Below are 17,713 nucleotides of genomic sequence, written 5' to 3'. Positions count from 1 at the left end.
CGTTAACCACTTCCAAGATCCAGGTCCCAATCCCGTGCTTGGAATTATTTAATAACCAAGACGGGCAAGGGTCCAATAGGCAAGCGGTGGGACCTGGCTATAGTCAAGATTAAATAACAGGTATAAACAGGTAATATTGCAGGAGAGTCTTCAGATCTGATTTAAAGTGTGATAAAATCTGAGCACTGTTAAGCATAAATCTAATTATTATTCTTAGCAAGTGGTCCAGAGAAATATTAGATTCTGCCCTTCCTCCAGGAAGTCCATAGATATTGATTCTTGTTCTTGCAAACTAGGGCTGATGACCACCCATTTCTGGAGGGATTTCTTGGGGGGGGGGGTGGTTCAGATCTTTGCAACCTTCTCCCCCAAAATGGACACCATTGTTCTGGCTTGCATACAGTGCTTCAAAATCATCTTTCCACTGTTGCTACAGGCACAGGTTTAATTCCAATTTGAAGATTCATATTCTTGCAATATTACAAGTGACAGCAATTCTCCCCCGAAGGTAAGAGTGAACTCTTTTGATGCTTTATTTACTTATTTTTCTGGTTATGCTGCTATCCTGCCTTTTCCTCTAAGGAACCCAAAGCAGTGTGTGCGCAGGGCTTGTCTCCACGAGGTGCTCATTGTGCATGCCAGCTTCCTCACTCCTGGTATTCTGTGTGTGGTTTACATGACGTCGGCACCCTCTGGGGCATCTCCCATGCCTTCCAAGCATGGCTGCAGCTTGTGTTGGAGCAGGGAAAGAGTGCTCTTATTTTTCAGTGGCAGAATGAGAAGGTGGCCTATTTCGCAACTCTGCTGCAGTGCAGCACTGCATGGAGCAAGAAAGAACCCCGAATGGGGAATGAGAATCCAGAAGAGGCCTTGGGGTGGGGGGATAAAACCTGCAGATGGGGAGTACCATAGTCCTCATCTCTATTTTGTTCTTCTGTGAGGCAGGTTAGGCTGGGCATACCTGACTGGCACAAAGTCCCCAAGAAAGCTTCAAGGCTGAATGGGAACCTAGAGCCCGGGTCTGTGAAGGCTCGGTCTGACCTTTAAACCAGCCTTCCCCAAACTGTGTTCTCCAGATCTGCAACTCAGGCTCCTCTGCAATGCCAGACAAGCATCTTTTTATTCTCTCAGGTTTTAAAAATTATTTCCATGTTAATTGGGTTTTAATATGCAATGGTTTATGTTGGCAGGTTAGGAATGATGTGGATTGCATCATCCAAAAGCAGAATCTCAAGCGAAAGATGTTCAAACACGCCTTCCCCAGTCCGATTGCATCCACCGAGCTGGACTGTAACGCCCGCCACTCCCAACCAGTGCATCCACAACTCCCATCATTCCCAGCCCCTGAACTACAATCCCCACCCTTGGCCCCTGGCCTGCAGCGTGACACGTGCGTGAGGTGCCCACGTGTGTGTGAAGCTGCTCTGCCCACACGAGACCCCACCCCTGGAGACGGGCGCACGCCCCCCCCCAGTGCCTCGAGGCGCGGGCTGGCGCGGGGGGGGGCGCCCGAGCGCGGCGCACGTGGCAGCAGCCCCGCGCCCCGGGGGGGCGTGGCCCCCGCTCGCCCCGCCCCGTCCCGCCCCCCCCGCGAGGGGGCGGCGAGGCAGCCCAGGTGAGGCGGCCGGCGCGGCGCGTGCGCGTGCATTCGCGCCAGCCGCAGCTTGCGAGAAGCGCAGCGCCGCTCGGCTCGTTCGCTCGGCTCTGCTGCGCGCCTCTGCCCCGTCCCGGTGCCGAGCACGCCCCGTCCGCGCGCGGTCGCGATGCGGGCGGCCTCCCCGCCGGCCCTGCTGCTGTGGCCGCTGGGCTGCGTGCTGTGGCTGGGCCCGCCGCTGCGCCCGCCGGGCACGGCGGAGGCGGTGTGGAGCGCCTGGCTCAACGTCTCGTGGAGCGCGCCCACCGGCGCCGGCGACTGGGAGGCCGGCGAGGGCGGCCTCTTCGGGCAGGACTCGCCGCTGCGCCGCGCGGCCGGCGTGCTGGTGCCGGCCGACGGGCTGAACGCCTGCGGGCCGTGGGACAACTTCAGCGCGGCGCCCGCCGCCCCCGCGCCCTGGCTCGCCCTCATCCAGCGCGGCGGCGGCTGCACCTTCAGCGAGAAGATCGGCGCGGCCGCCCGCCGCGGCGCCGCCGCCGCCGTCATCTACAACTACGCCGGCGGGTCGGGCACGGAGGTGCAGACCATGACTCACCCCGGTGAGTGGCCGGGCGGGCGGGCGGGCGGGCGCCCTTGGCGCGGGGGCTGCCCTTCCCCGGCCTCGCGGGGAGCCGCGCGCCTGGCTCCGGGCAGCGCGCGGGCCGGGGCGCCCTTCCCTGGTGCCCCCGCCCGCTCGCCCGGCTGACCCTGGCCTGGCCTGGCGTGGGGGCGCGGGCAGACGCTGCCGATGGCTGCGGAGGCGCAGTGCGCCCGGCCCGGTGGGCGCCTCGGGCGCGCGGTGCCCCTCCTGGCGCTCGTCCCCGGCGCGTGCATCCGTTCCCTTGGCCACGCTTTTTTGCAGGGGGCTGTGCGCATTTCATTTCATTTCTCCTTCTGGAAATGTTAAGGCCCTCCTGTTCCCAGAGGGGTCGTTCTTTCAGCCTTTTGCAGACCAAGAAATGAGGGCCTTGCGGGGTGGCTTAAAAGAATCAGCAGATATGTTCCGGCGTTGAGTTTTCTGGACTTCGTCGAAACTTCAAGGTGCTCCAAGATTCTTTGCCGCTGAGCTCCAATGGTTGTTTGGCGAGAGCCCTTTTCTCATTACTGTGTATATACAGCCTGAAGCACTGGCTGCAAACTGCCTAGTAGGGCCTCTAAGCGGGATGCAGTTCCCGGAACCATTTGCCAGAGTAAATGCACGTCTTGAAGGTGCCATGAGACTCTGTTGTTCTTGCTGCATCAAAAATCCACAGCAGGGCAAAGTTAATCATACTCGGAGTAGACCTGTTGAAATTAATGGGGTGTAAATCTCTCAGGACTCGCTTAGGTCTCATTTATTCAGTGGGTCTTCTCATAACTACCATTTAAATCTGGATTCGACCCTTTCCCAGGATAAAGGGTGCAACTGTCACAGAGCTGTGGCAAGCTCTTTAATTCTTTAGAGTGCCCTCCTCAGAACAGGGTGGCGTGCCCGTTTTTGTGAGGATCATTGGCATTAGTAAAGACATTCGCCTTCAGGTTTGTGCAGCCAGAGCTACCGAGTTTTCCTTTTCTACATACATTTACATGCATATGTTTTAATAATGCAATGTGGTGTGTCTGCTCAGAACTGCAGCCCACTGAATTCCCTTGGACCATTGGCATGCAAGTGTTTACAAGATTGCAATCTTAATTTCTCCCTGCTATTATGGATTACACTTTGCCTTTAAGTTAGTATTACTTCCCAAGCCTGTTTGTAATTAAAAGCCTTGGAAAGGTACAATATAATGAAGGACAGGTTGACTGGGCGTATGGCATTCTTCTCTGACTTGGTTCTTCCTGTTAGAGCAGGGCTTCTCCAGAGGTTGATGGACCAGTGCACATGTCATTCCTGACCATTGGCCAGGCGGGCTGAGCCTGATGGCACTTGTAGCTTCACAACTATTGGAGGGCCATGGGTTCTGCCCTCAGTTCTAGAAGAAAATATTGCAGGTGGACCTGGGTATGTTGTGCCAACCCACAAAGTCCCTTAGAAGCCCCCTTACTGGGCTTTTAAGACTTCTGTTCAGGGTCTTCCCTGCAGAGACAGAAGAGGCAAGAGGCCCCTACTGGTGAAAGACAGCAGCCTGCAGAAAGGTATCTTCTAATGGTCTGCAGTGTCTTCTGTTTACTGGTGAAGCCATATTATTGTGCATCTGTCACTCCCTTCTGTAAGATGCTCCAAGCACAATGTCATCAGGGTCTTGCTGCATCCCTGTGGATATTTATTTGAAAGTATCCCAGCAAAATTTGACCAGGCAACTCCCTAGAGAGTGGACTTAGGCTTGTAGCCTTGGCTGAGTTCCCAAGGTTGCAAACTGTGCTGATAACTCTGGCACGAAACTTTCTGTGTGTATGCACACAGATGAGAGAGAGCGCTCGCTCTCTCTCTCTCTCTCTCTCTCTCTCTCTCTCCCCTCTGCCTTCAGAAAGCGCTATTTGTCTGTCCCTCTGTTTTCTGAGTTGGTCAACAAAACTGGGAGCAAGTCAAACAACCAGTTAGTTCTGTGGGAGATTCCTTTTCTGATTATCTGAGGTCCAGGTGCTTGAGACCTTAAATGCTGGTTTTAACTATCAAATAAAAATACAGAGATTGATTTAGCTGCGTTTATAGACTATAATTTTGCTGCTGAAGATGAGGAATGTGGAATGTACCTGTGTACACGGACTGCATGGAAGTCACTGGGTAAACGCACAAAGCACACTTTCTAGCTTGCTAGGTGGTCTTTGTATGATGCTCAGGATGATCAGGAGAGGAAGCAGGGAAATATTTGACCTCCTGTTCCATTTGAGATTCTTTTTTTAAGTGGGCCAGGAAAGTGTGCTGCATGGTGCTGTTGCTTCAGACCTTTAAAACATAACTGATGGAGTTGTCTCAAAACTGTTTTCTGCTGCTTCCTGTCAGTAGAAACAACTATAAGTAGAAACATAGAGCGAGGCAGAAGGGTTTCCCGGGCCATCTAGTCTGACCTCCGGCACCAGCCGGCTCCACTCACGACATGCCCACCATGTGGACGTCCAGCCTATCCTTGAACACCCGCACCGATGGGGCCTCAACGACCTCCCGTGGAAGCCCATTCCACACCCTCGGGGTCCTGACTCTCAGGAAGTGCTTCCTGGCATCCAAATGGAACCTTGGCTCCCTGAGCTTTGCTCCGTTGGAATGCATCTTGCCTTCCTTCCAAACATTGTGTGAACGATTTCCACTTTAAAGGATTCCAGGAATACCAGGAGTAGTCATAATGGAGTCTTGTGTAGTAATGTGTTCCTCTGAGAAAAGAAAGAGAAGCATTTGGCTTTCCATTCCTCTGTAGTGCATCCCAGGTGGTTAGGGAATAATAATGTTGTCTTCATTTAGGTGATAGTCATCCTTTGGGGATTATTAAGTGCACAGCAGTTTTGTTTTGTTGCAAAACTTATGTTTACATCCTGGATTGATGTTACATTCCATTTTCTGTGACTATAGCATGCATATTTAGTTAGTTACTATATTTATAACAGAGTTTAGAAACATTGTTATAGTCCAGACACCCATTTGGGATACTCTTCTCCTCTGTGGAGTTTCAAATGCTCTGCTTTTTAGGGACAGATTCATAAAAAAGCTTTGATGATGTTGCTGCAGGTCCATCTATGCTAAACCAACTTTTCCGCAGTCTTCCCTGCCATTCTTGGCTGCTTTTTGCAAACATCTGCATCTGCCCATCGTGCCACAATTCGTGCCTCAGCAAATGAATAGTTGGTCAGAAAAAGGCTCTCTGCTGGCAATACAGCAAGGATCCTGGGTAGCTGAACACATTAACTGGGTGTACATGCTAAAATCTGTAACATAAAGTACATTATGTAGCCACTTAGTTCTCAGCTAATGCAGTTGAAGGTGGGTTATTTGTGTAAATATTTCAGCCACTGTGCTGCATGGTGTGTGCTTGTGTAGCAGTATGTAAGTAGGGCTGGGAGACTATGCAAATATGGGTATGTGTGCAATAGAGTGCAAAGAGACACTTCAGAATGAACGTGAGGAGAACTGGTTTGTCATCCGATCCCTTCAGTAAGTCATTTTCAAGCTGTCTTCTGCAGAATCTTTTTTCTGTCCCTCAATGCTTGTTGGATTTCTCATGGAAAGGATCCACTGTGGCAGTCGGGTTTCCTTGCCTAGCAGTTTGCCAGTGTTGCTGCTTTTTCTTACCAGTGCAAAGCCACAGGACGTGTTCTGGAGGGTGCTGCAGGTTAGTGTGTTGCTTTGGTAAGACTAAACAGGCTTGCGTGGAGCGGGTAGTGCAGCCCTGAGTCCCTAGAATCCTTTGCAGCTTGCAGAGCTTTCATAGAAAATGTGGATTAAGTTGGAAACAGGATGATGTAGAAGGGTAGGGAGCTTGAAAGTGCCTGGTTCAAATGCAAATAGTTTTGCACACAGTTGCAATGGTTGTGTTGACTCCACAACATTGTAATTGCTATCCTTTAAAATGTGGATTTAGCACTGTCTTGATGCCTTCTCTGACTAGTTGCATGTTATAGCTTAGTTTTCTGCTTTTTCTCACTTTTTTCCTCTGGTCTGTTGGAGGCACACCATTCAATTCTATATCCATGTTTGTGGCTTTTCTGTCATTTTATCCTGCCCATATATAATCTCATCACTAACATTTAAATTCTAGAAACTGGGTTTAACTTAACCATCTCTGACATTTCCAAACAAGTAAGTAAGAGTTTGACAAGTATCTTCTTGAGAGACATGTAAAAGAAACCGCTTGGTCTTGGTAATTCTGTGTCTTGATGTACGTGTGTGCATATTCTAAAAGGGGCTTGGTTTCATTATTACACACACATTAAAATAGTACGCACTGATCACGTTGAGGGTGAGTTGAGTGATAAATGCACTGTATGAACTCCAAGATGGAATTAATCAATGCATGTATAACTGTTAAATCTAGTCTAGTAAAATCATAGAATAGTGTTGGATGTCCATCCAGAAGGCCATCAGGTCCAAGTCCCTGCTCTTGCAGGTCACCAATTTATACCATCCCACTCAGATGACTGTCTAACAAACAGTCCTAAGCATATTAAATAGGTCTGGCAGAAAAGCAAATGGAATGCATAGACATCCATAGACAGAACTCAGACATGGAGAGACGTCTCGGTGCCTAGACTGAGGATTGTTGTGCACGGAAGACTAGGCTGGTGGATATGCGTGCTGAATCTGGGCCTAAATGAGCTAGACTGGTTCTTAGGGAGCTTGAGGGAAGTAAATCTGGGTTTAAAACTTGCTGGCAGAGGGCAAGGAAGAACTGCAGATTTGAGAGAGGTTTTGCATCAGTTTGAGTCAGGCATATGCATAAACCAGGTTTAGACATTGCACTGGGTCTAACTTCTCAACTTTCAGACAAGTACATGATGGGAAAGCAGCAGATAAAGGGGTGGAGGCTGGTGAAAGGACCACCAGAAAATAAATAAGTCTTAAGAGAGACATTGTTATGGATCCTGCTGAATTGTCTTGAAGATGGAGCTGGCTTCTTTGGGGAATTCCTGCACTTGTTGTGGGGAAAGGAACCTTGGGAAGGCGTTGTGAACCTCCACTTCAGCCGAAGTGGATAAAAGTAGCCAAAACTTGATGTTCTGGGAAGAAAGATTGGAGAGGCTCCTGACAGAAACCTGGGCCCTGTGTCTTGGAAGTGACATTAGCAAATGAAGCAAGTGAAACAGTGGATGTGGCCAAACACACAGCATTCTGCACAGCAGATGTTGTGAAAGAGTCACAAGCATTTGAACCTGGGTTGTGATTTTTGAAATAGTCTTTGGAAGCATGACCTGTGGAATCATGCCCTTGGATGAAATACATATCCTGGGGTATGCCTTTTGACACTCTGGAGGTCCTTTGTCCTTATGCAAAGGGATAATTTTTCAGAGATTGCTATAGGTAAGGGTGGAGTCTCTTAGCAGTAATTAAGCAGCACTGGGGATAGGTGACTCTGCCTCAGGTCTTTTCATGCTTGTCTCCTGATGAATGTGCCTTAAGTGAGAGGTGTCTGATTTTACTGCGGCTGATTGCCTCATACTCCTGCATTTTGGCCAATATGTGGGCAGAAGTGAAGTAAGCCATGAAGCAATCCCTTGCTGCCTGGTCTTGCCCCAACTAAAGAAGGAAGCCCTCTAGGCCGGTCTTTACACAGAATTGCAGGCTGGAGACCTCAGTGCCAGCATGCGGTATCAGATAATGGGTCAAAGTATCTCTCAGCTTCCTGTGCTAGCAGCTTAACAGCGAGCAGCACCTGACTGTGCCCTTTCCCGCATGTACCGTGGAATCAGGGGAAGGGTCTGCTGGCAACAGGGAGCCAGAACAGGCGCATTCTGGATTGGGCTGCAGTGCATTTTGGCACCCACTGGGCCAGCCTACAGACCAGCAACCCCACAATGCTGCCTCTCCAGGCTGCTGTTCTCAGCTTCTGTTAACAGGAGGGAAACCGGGATCCTGACTGGGATTTCCGGATATCCATGTGCTGCTTTACCTTGGCTCCTCCCAGCAATCTTGTTTCCCTGCTGGGCTTTGGGGGAACTTCTGCAACACACAGTGGGGCCAAATTGGGGGTGTTGAGTTTGGCCATTCCATAAAGGGCAGTTGCTACTCTTTGCCAAATACTGAAGCTTGGATCCAGGCTTTGATCCCACTGAAATCAGCTGGCATGCTCTCCATGACTTAGTTCAGTGGGAACTGAGTTCAGCTACATTAGCCTGTTTTCAGTCCTGTGCTTAGGCTAAAAGAAGTAGCAGTGGTGTATGCATGCTTGTGCTAATAGTCCATTTAGTGGGGAAGCAGAAAATTAAGGCCAGCGTTTTGAAAAACTGTCAAGTTGTACTGTGCCTACAGTTTTGACCGGGTCGTTCAGAGTGGAGGACTTTTGCAGGAGCAGCTCTGGAGTGCCTCTGTGTGGTGAATCCACCCAAGGCTGACATACAGTTGTTAATGTTGTGTAGCTGCCACCTTGAGGGATTAAAGGGAAGGCAAAGTCAGTGTCTTCATTGTATATGTTTTGTTGCAGAACCTTTGCATGTAGAGATGGCCCAACGTTTCCGTTGGTCGAGCCATACATACTATTGAATTCTGCAGCCTCTGGGAACTCGTGTGCCTCTGTCCTTGGCATCTAGAGAGCAAGTGATCGCTGCATGACAGTGAGCCATGGGAAAAATCTGCCTGGTTCTGAAGTACAGGGACACTGGGAAAGATCTAGAAGGACCTTGCCTTCTGAACGGTTCTCACTGGCTGAGCTGCTGCTGGAAGCACAACATCTGGCACTCAGAGGCCGATGGTGTGCTGGGTGGTTTTCAAGTGGGGATGGACCTTGTTTGTCTGCTGAGTGTCGTTGGCTTGCAGTGTCAACGGAAACACGACAGGCAAGCCCCATTAAGGTGACAGCCATACTGTAAAATAAAATGCTTGCCAGCAGCCTTTGCACGTGTGTGTGGTGTTGTCGATGCACAGACTTTAGAAATGAAAGTGGTTGCAATGGCAGTGCTTGGCCAGCATTGCTGTTGGAATAAATCAAGACTAACTGAATGCTATTTTAGGAAGGTGGAGCAGCAGTTAATATAACCACTGTGGCTCCGTATTTCATTTTTGCTCACATTTTGGATCTGCTCTAACTTCCCTTTTTCACAGTTAAAAAAAGAAATGGATGTTCAGTGAGCCTGGACAGAGCTAGGGATGGATGGACGCAAGGAAGCATTGCTTTTCAAACACTGGCCTGAAACTACATTTTATTTAGGGCAGAATCCTGCCTCTTTTGATGGAGTGCTCCAGATAGCCGTTGCTTTTCAGGGGGATGCCCAGCAGAACAGAAAGATCAACCAAGGCAGGATATTCCTCTGCACCCTCCTTGTTGCTTTCTCTAGGGCTTTGGAGCTTGTCTAGCGAGGCCATGGGAGGCCACAGCCCTCAGCCTCCTCCCTCCCTCCCCACTTTTCCCGTTAGAATAGCCTTTTCTCCCTTCCCCAAGTTGCCCTTGCAGCCCCAGTTACTGCCACTGCAGCTGCCAGAGGCAGGGGCAAGATTGGAATCCAGGGCCCCTTCTAGATCGTAGCAGTTCCTGTGGTCTTGGGAAGGGGGCTATGAGAAATCCTTTGGCCCCTGGGATACCTTGCAGAGACCTGAGGATCGCTAGCAATAAATACATAAAGCTTAGTATATACCCCCACTGAAGATGGTTGTCACTTAGGATACCTGTGATTAGCGAGTGAGGTAACGATGTCTTTAAAGCAGAGAGTAACGGCTTGCTATTAGAAAGCAACTTCCTCTGAACTGACACCCCTCTCAGATCTCTCAGTGAGCGCTGTTCAGAACAAGCAGAAGCCACATTCGTACCACTTCTGTCTGCCCCGAAGCCCAGCGCAGCGTGAAACCTCTGTTCTGTTCCCCTCCCCTCTCTCTCTCTCCGTGCACTTGTGTGTGTGCAGGGACTTCCCTGCTGAGTAGAGCCTTGTGTGCCAACAGGTTGCTGAGCGTACTTGGGGATTCTGAGCAAAAAATACTGTCTAAGAAAGAACATTGTCCATTTAAAATAAAATAACATTTGATTTGAGGCTTGAGCGGTGCCTGGTGGGTCTGCTCTGCCTCCACTGGCTCTTTGCACTCTAGTCGATCAGGCTTGTGTGTGTCTAAAAATTACCCTGGAAATGAGCTGGAAATGCGCATTTCCAAATCATTGCAAATTAGTGGAGTCCCCTTTCTGTGGGAGCCTGTTCCTCAGCCCATCCCAGTCTGTAAACAGGCGCTTCTGCTTGTTCTGGGTTAGTTGGAGCAGCATGAAAGTGCTGACCAAGTAGACTTACTCCCATGGGCCAATTATTGATTTATTATGGCACCGGCACCCACATTTCTTCCTCGAAGGAGCTAAGGGGATTTACATCCGTACGCTGATGACACTCAGCTCTACCTCTCATTCTCATCCGGTCTAGGTGCGGCACTCTCTGCTCTTGACAGGAGCCAGGGCTCACCCGGGCTGGGCAAAGGACTGGATCTGGGCCAGTAGACCGAAGCCCAATCCAATAAGCTGTCTGTCCAGCTGGGGAATTTCCGACTGTCCTGGACTGAATTGCACTGCCCCAAAGGACGAGGTCTGCAGCCTTGGAGTGCTGCTGGCTCCCAAGCTGTCACTTGCTGCTCAAGGGGACTCGGTAGCTGGAGGTGCTTTTTGCCAGCGTCAGCCGGTTTATCAGCTGCATCCCCGGAGCCTTGCTGCAGTTATCCATGCCCTGTGGGGACCCTGGTAACCTTTCATCTGGATCACTGCCATGTGCTCTGCAGGGGGCTGCCCTTGGAAATAGAGCAGCCATTGCAACTTGTCCAAAATAGGGCAGTGCGCTCGCTGATGAGGCCAGGTGCTCGTAAACACGTCATGCCAATCCGGCATGGGCTACACTGGCTGCCAGTTGCTCTCTGGGCCCTGTTCATGGTGCTTCCAATAACATATAAGCCCTAAACAGCTTGGAGCCAGGCTATCTGAAGGAACATCTTCTCCATATGTACCAACCTGATCAGTGACATCATCCTCTGAGGCCCTTTTCCGCATCCTCCCCAGTGAATTAAAAGGGGCGATGGCAAGGAGAAGGGCCTTCTGTGTAACCACTCCCAACTGTGGAACTCACTTTACCAGAGATCCAGCTGGTGTTATCTCTTCATTCTTTCAGACGCCAATTAAAAACCTTTCTTTTTCACTACCATTTTTGGTGGCTGAGCTGCCTGGTTTAATGGTTTTCAGGGCCTCATGTTGCTATTTTGCTGCTGTTGTATTATGATTCAGCACCAGATGATTTGATTTTGTATAAATTCATCTTACTTTTTATTAAGGTTATTTTAAATAGTTTGATATATTGCTTGTTGATATATTGCATCTATTTTTATTATTGATCTTATCTTTGTTGTTGGCTCTTACATTCTGGGTTGCTCTAATGCATTATGAATTGCATTGTTTTAATCATTGTATAATATGTTGTCATCTGCCCGGTGAGTCTTATGGCTAATGGGGTGGCATACAAATCCAATAAATAGAAAAGCACATAGCCTTTCCATTTTATCCTTACAAAATCATGTGAGGTAGGTCATGCTAAGAGTCAGTGACTGACCCGGACTCAAAGTAGAGATGAGAACTTGGGTCTCTCCAGGGGCAGCCCACCACTCGGACCACTCCACCACACTGTCCCCTCGTCAGCTGCTACTGCCTGGCTCACAATGGGATTCTCCTGTCTGTTTCCAAGGGACATGAACCTTCATCTTTGAGTGCTGATTTGACTAGTGCGGCTGCTTCAGAAGTCAAATGGTTACTCCAGCTTGTTTTGCAGTCAGGGAACCTACTTGGAAGCAGCATAACTTGCCTAAACTGGTGCTTAAACTCTTGAAGTTGCTTTTTAGATGATGATGATGATGGGGTGGTATGAAATATTTCCTGAGTGTAGTGGAGCTTTCTTGCAGGGAAGAATGCCCACAGTCTAACAATACAATCAATATTTATCTTGTAAATGTATAAATTCAGAATCTTATCATCCTGTTGCTGTGAGAAACTGGTGCCATTCGGTGACAGGTCTCAAAGTACAGAGCTGTGGTAATTGCTTAATCGTTGCATAATCTGCCCTGACTTTTGAAAGCACATATTACACAGGGAAGGATGGAAACAAAACAGCACAACCAAGTGCCTGTGCACATTCTAGTTTGGTTTTCCTGTTAAATTCTTATTTATTTATTTATTTATTTATTAAAACATTTCTATGCCGCCCCTTGCCAAAGCCTCGGGCGGCTCACAGCACAAAATAAAATACAATAAAATACAAAAATAACAATATAAAATCAACAATCTAAAATAAATAACAATATAAAAGTGTTTTGAAAGTGTGGAAGGGTAGATAATCGTGTCAATTGTATTTTTTTGTATTTTTAATTTAATGTTTATATTTTTGATTTATATTATAATTATTTTAACTTATTGTTGTAAGCCGCCCCGAGGCTTCAGCAAATGGGGCGGCATAAAAATGTTTTAATAAATAAATAAATAAATAAATTCAGAGGACTTGCTGGTTGTGAAAGCGAACCAACTGGTTCTGCCGCAAATTATACCCTTCTGCAATGATCTTGAAACCTGTTTTAGATGTTCCATATCTATTACAATATAAACAGTGACAGCGAATGGGGCGGCATAAATGGGGCGGCATAAAAATGTTTTAATAAATAAATAATAAATAAAAAATGACACATGAGTGAGAGTTTCTCCAGAATTTCTCTGTCCTCATTTTCAAAAGAAACCTGGAAACTGAAATAGTTAAGAAAATGCCTCCCCCCCCCCAAAAAAAAAACCCTGAATGACAACAGATAGGTTATTGAGAAAAGTGCTCAAATGGATGTTTTTTCCCTTCATGCAGGCTAGTTAAACCATATCGCTGAAAGCTGAGGCGGACGTTGCTGAATGGCCCTCTATGCAAAACCAAATTTTACCATGCCAGTGAGCACAGAATCATAGAATCACAGAATAGTAGAGTTGGAAGGGGCCAAGAAGACCACTGGGTCCAACCCTCTGCTGTTGCAGGACACCAAGTTACACCATCCCATTTAGATGACTGTCCAAACCTTTTTGAATGTCTCCAGCAAGGGAGAGCCCACAGCTGTCCCAAGTAATAGGTTCCATCATTGTACTGCTCTGATTGTCAGGAAGATCTTCTTGGTATCTACTCTAAGTATGGTCACTTTTAACTTAAGTGCTTTGTTCTGTGACCTGTACTCTGGAATGAATGAGAAGAAATCTTGTCCTTCCTCTTCGTGACAGCTTTTCAGGTACTTGTAGAGCGCTGTCATATCCCCCCTTGGTCTTCTCTTCCTGCGAATGAACATGCCCATTTCTCTCAGTCATAAGACTCTGCCTCCCATACCTGGATCATCCTTGTCCTCCTCTGTACCCTTTCTAGCCTTTCTGCATCTAGCATTCCTTAGGCATTTGGTTTCTCTGCATCCTTAACTACATGTTGTTAACTAATCAGATAATGTGGTCTGATTTCCCTCTGACTTCTTGAAGCGAGTTTACCAGAGAGGATGGACTAGGTCTTTCTGTGGTGCCAGAAAAATAATGTGGTTTTGGAGTGGCAGATGTCTAATACATTCCAAGGCTAGAAGAAACGGTTTTATGGCTCCACTGATGGTGCTGCTTGAGCTTAATTGATCCATCAGCTATATTGTTGAGCCAGATTCAGCCTAGAAAGAGGCACTGGGTGTTGCTGGAATGCAGATCTGAAAAACCAGCAATACTGGAGGTTGTGCCAAGAGCAAGCCATGCTGGTGCACAAGGGAAACAGCTCCTTACCTCAGCAGCACAATTATATTATTATTATTATTATTATTATTATTATTATTATTATTATTATTATTACATTTTTATACTGCCCATAGCCAAAGCTCTCTAGGCAGTTGACAGCAATAATCATAGAATCATACACTCAGGTCACCCATCCCACTTCTGCCCAGGCCTGACCCTGCTTAGCTTCCAAGATTAGGCAGGATCAGGCACTTCAGGCTACATTCAAGGGCTAGACTCTTATCAGTTTTGACCTCCTTGGACACAAGGTACTGAGGTGCACAAAGCCTTGTGCATGGTAAGTACAATAATGTATTAGATAACAGAACTAGCAAATGTGCCTCTTACATATTTTACCTAGCATAGCAACTTTTCTATGTGAAACTCATGTTTAAATGGAAATGGAGTTGCTGTAGGGCCGTATCTAGTGTGAAGTCCCATTAATTTCTATGGGTCAGTTTGTAAAGAGGACTAATACTCAACACAGCCCAGGGTATAAATAAATGTCTTGCGCAGAGATCAAGTGCTGCAGCTCTTGGTCCAGTCAGCACCTGGGTGGAAGAACACCTGGGAACGCCAGTGCATGTGTCCTGGAGCTCCACAACAGAAGAAGAGGGGAGAGAAACTGATTCATCAAATACAAAGGCATGGCTCTTGGCAGCATGCCTCTGACGTGATGAATATGGTCAGAGAAACATAAATTCATTTTCAAAGTTATGCTCCAACACAATTTTTTTAATTAGTATGTTTGCTGAGTGTGGTGTATAGAGTTGAACAGTTTGCTTGATGGACTTCACCCCTGCTATTTGTCGCAATCAGTTGTGCACTGATAAGGCAGTAAGAGGACAAAGGTGCAAAAGTGGCGGAGTTCCATGGGATTGCTCTGAATGACTTGATGGCAGCAGTGTCGTGAAACTACACACGAAGGGGTGTGAGGAGGAACCTTGTTTCCTGCAGTGCAGATGCCAGCTGGCCGTCACAGCTGCATGAGAAAGGCACTGGTAGGCTTACAGTTTGGACCTCAGCTGGACCCGCTCAAAATGACCAGGTGGAAGGCAGTGCTTAACCTGCCCCTTCCACAGAGCCGCTCCCGCAACTCGGACCTGTTTGCTGTGCAACAGGCTAAAACAGGTGGAGGGGGAACTTGGAGTGCAAGGGCTCAGCCATCCCTTTTTGGCCGTTGGTTTTCGCTGTACTTGAGGACCTGTTTTGTCTTCATACTGCGAACAGAAACACATCTGTATACCTTTAATGCCTGATGTCCTCCAAACTGACTCATGCCTAGGAAATCCGGGCCACGTTTGCAGTTGAAATTGCCCAGGGCCAAAGGCAGAACTGGGTTACAGCTTCCTTCATATTGTCATCTCTTGACAAGGACTAATTCATTCAAGGCATAATCCAATGCAAGTTTTAGATGGAGGAAAAGCCCACAATTTCCAGCTGGGGCATGCTCAGAGGTTTAGGCTTTTGTCTGTCTACTTGTTTAGGCTGCTGCTCCCACCAGCAAATCTGCATGGTGGATCTAGAACTGCAGGTCTCTTGGCCAAAACGCCTGGATTGTTTAAATCCTGTTTGGCCCAATGAAGAGTTGGGGAGAACTTGAAAGCTTGCAGACATCTGTAGCATTTTGGCTAGGCTGGCAGGTTAGGAGATGCAGCCTCTTGACTAGATCTCGGCATGTGTTTGCGGAGCATCCACCCTACATTAGCTCTCTGTCCCAAATGCTTCAGGCTGAACTAGGCTTTGGGCCATCTGCAGAAACACTGATTTATCGCAAGGCCTGTTCTTCAGAATGCAAAGTTAAAACCCAGGCACAGCTGAATAGTTTTGCACATTTGTGGGAAAACAGTTTTAAATGCTGGACGTGCACATGGTGGGCATGTCGTGAGCGGAGCCGGTTGGAGCTGGGGTCAGATTAGATGGCCTGGGAGACCCCTTCTGACTCGCTCTGTTTCTGTGTTTCTAAATTGTGCAAATTGTTTGCTCATACCTTATTCAGATAAGCCGGTCTGTTCTCCTGGAAGATTGCTGTGTGTCCTGTGCATGGCACTGCCAGGCGACCCAGTTCCGTAGTACATGATGTGACCAATGTAATCTCTGTAGGGAACACTTAATCTATGAGAAGGTTTACCGTGGTTTTAATACTAGTTGTGTACCTACCTACTAGGAAAGCCTGCTTGGTCAGAAATTTCATTCAGCTCCCCTGCAATTTGGATTGCTCTGCTGATGAGAAAGAACAGATTCCTCATAAACGTCCATTTGGGGCCAGCTGTTGCTTGCTTACTATATTTTCCTGGGATGAGAAAGAAACCTTTTCTGTAAGCAAAAGGAGGGTGTCTTGGGACTCTCCCTGGAATATGAAAATGCAGCCAAGAGTTTACAATATTGAAGAACACTTTATTAGTTCTAAGCCAGTGATCCAAACCTCAGCCTTCCTTCAAATCGTTAATGGGAGCCAGAAAATTTCAGTCTGACAATCAGCAGGATTGATAGTAAGTGCTGAAGTTCTGCAGTGATGGCATGTGCTGGCAGGAAGGGGCTGTGATAGTTGCCTCTCTTCACACAGCACTGCCGGTTCCCTGTGAAATCCCTCTCTTGAGCAGCAAGAGCAAAGCACACATTCATTCATTCATTCAGTTTGTATGCCACACCGCTAGCAATAGGCTCTCTGGGTGGCTCACATCATTAAAATCCATACAATAGACATAATATAAAACACACAAGACAATAGATAATACCAACAACCCTAAAATCATAATGCTATCAAAATCCAGTAAAAACAGAATACACAACATAAATACAATCTGTGAACGTACCCCAAAGATCAAACAAGACCATTAAAATTAATATTGTAATGGGTTAGCAATTAACAAATATTAAAACGGCAGCAACAAGGGTCCTCTACTCAAACAGCTGAGGGACAGATATGCCATTGGTTGGTGCCTAAAGGGCAAAAGGGTAGGGGCCACCCATTTCTGCAGTGGGATTGAGTTCCAGAGTGTGGGCGCCATGCTCGAGAAAGCTCTCCTCCTTGCGCACCCCCCCACTTCATTGTGGGGGGAACACAAGAGGAGGGCTTCAGGTGAAGACCACAGTGACCGGGCTGGTATGTGGGGAGAGGCGTTCCAAGCCCTTTCGCACAAGCAGCCATGCTTGTGAGCTTACAGACTCAATAGGATACTGCCCCCCAGGCCAGCCTGTGCAGCGTAAGATCACCCCGTGCTGTAATATACCTGGCAGAGCTCTTCCGGGTGCCCTCTTTGCAGGGTGCCTGGGTGCCCAGCTTGCTGTTCTTCACCATGCTATGCAAAACCAGGAGACAAGGGTCGTTTGAGGTTTAGGCAACTCGCAGATAATCTTAAAACAAGCCATGGGTTATTTTGTCTAACTCTCAATCCGCACCCGCAAGGTGGGTTGTGTGGGGTCAGGCACAAACTGGACACAGTGTTGCATTATCTGCAGTCACAGTGGGATGGCGTGTTGTGCAAACTAGGTCGACAATTCTCAGGGTGACAAAGAACGATATATATAACAACAATACAAACTACAATGGTGACAAAGAACAGGTGCATCTGGATAGCAACCAGAGGCTTTGATCTAGTGCTTAAACCAGGCACACGCCTTGTTTGGCTGTCCAGATGTTTGGGCCTGCAGCTCTCATGATCTCCCACCCTTGGCTGGGCTGGCTTGGGGTGCCGTTTTGTAGGCCAGCACATCTGGAGGGCTGAATTTGCCCATCAGTGCC

General features: G+C 47.9%; 1 protein-coding gene across 1 annotated transcript in view; it reads left to right on the top strand.

The window, feature by feature from the left end:
• The first annotated feature begins 1,702 nt into the window (after window positions 1-1,702).
• Window positions 1,703-17,713, top strand: part of RNF128 (ring finger protein 128) — a 31,362-nt gene continuing 15,351 nt past the window's right edge. Inside the window, exon 1 of the mRNA XM_044427536.1 lies at window positions 1,703-2,193. Coding sequence (XP_044283471.1) covers window positions 1,764-2,193 — 430 coding nt within the window. The 5' untranslated portion in view covers window positions 1,703-1,763. The remainder of the gene's footprint in view (window positions 2,194-17,713) is intronic.

Source organism: Varanus komodoensis, unplaced genomic scaffold (assembly GCF_004798865.1).
Source record: "Varanus komodoensis strain SLA01 unplaced genomic scaffold, ASM479886v1 scaffold18_3, whole genome shotgun sequence".
Taxonomy (NCBI): domain Eukaryota; kingdom Metazoa; phylum Chordata; class Lepidosauria; order Squamata; family Varanidae; genus Varanus; species Varanus komodoensis.
This window is presented reverse-complemented; position numbering and strand designations above follow the sequence as displayed.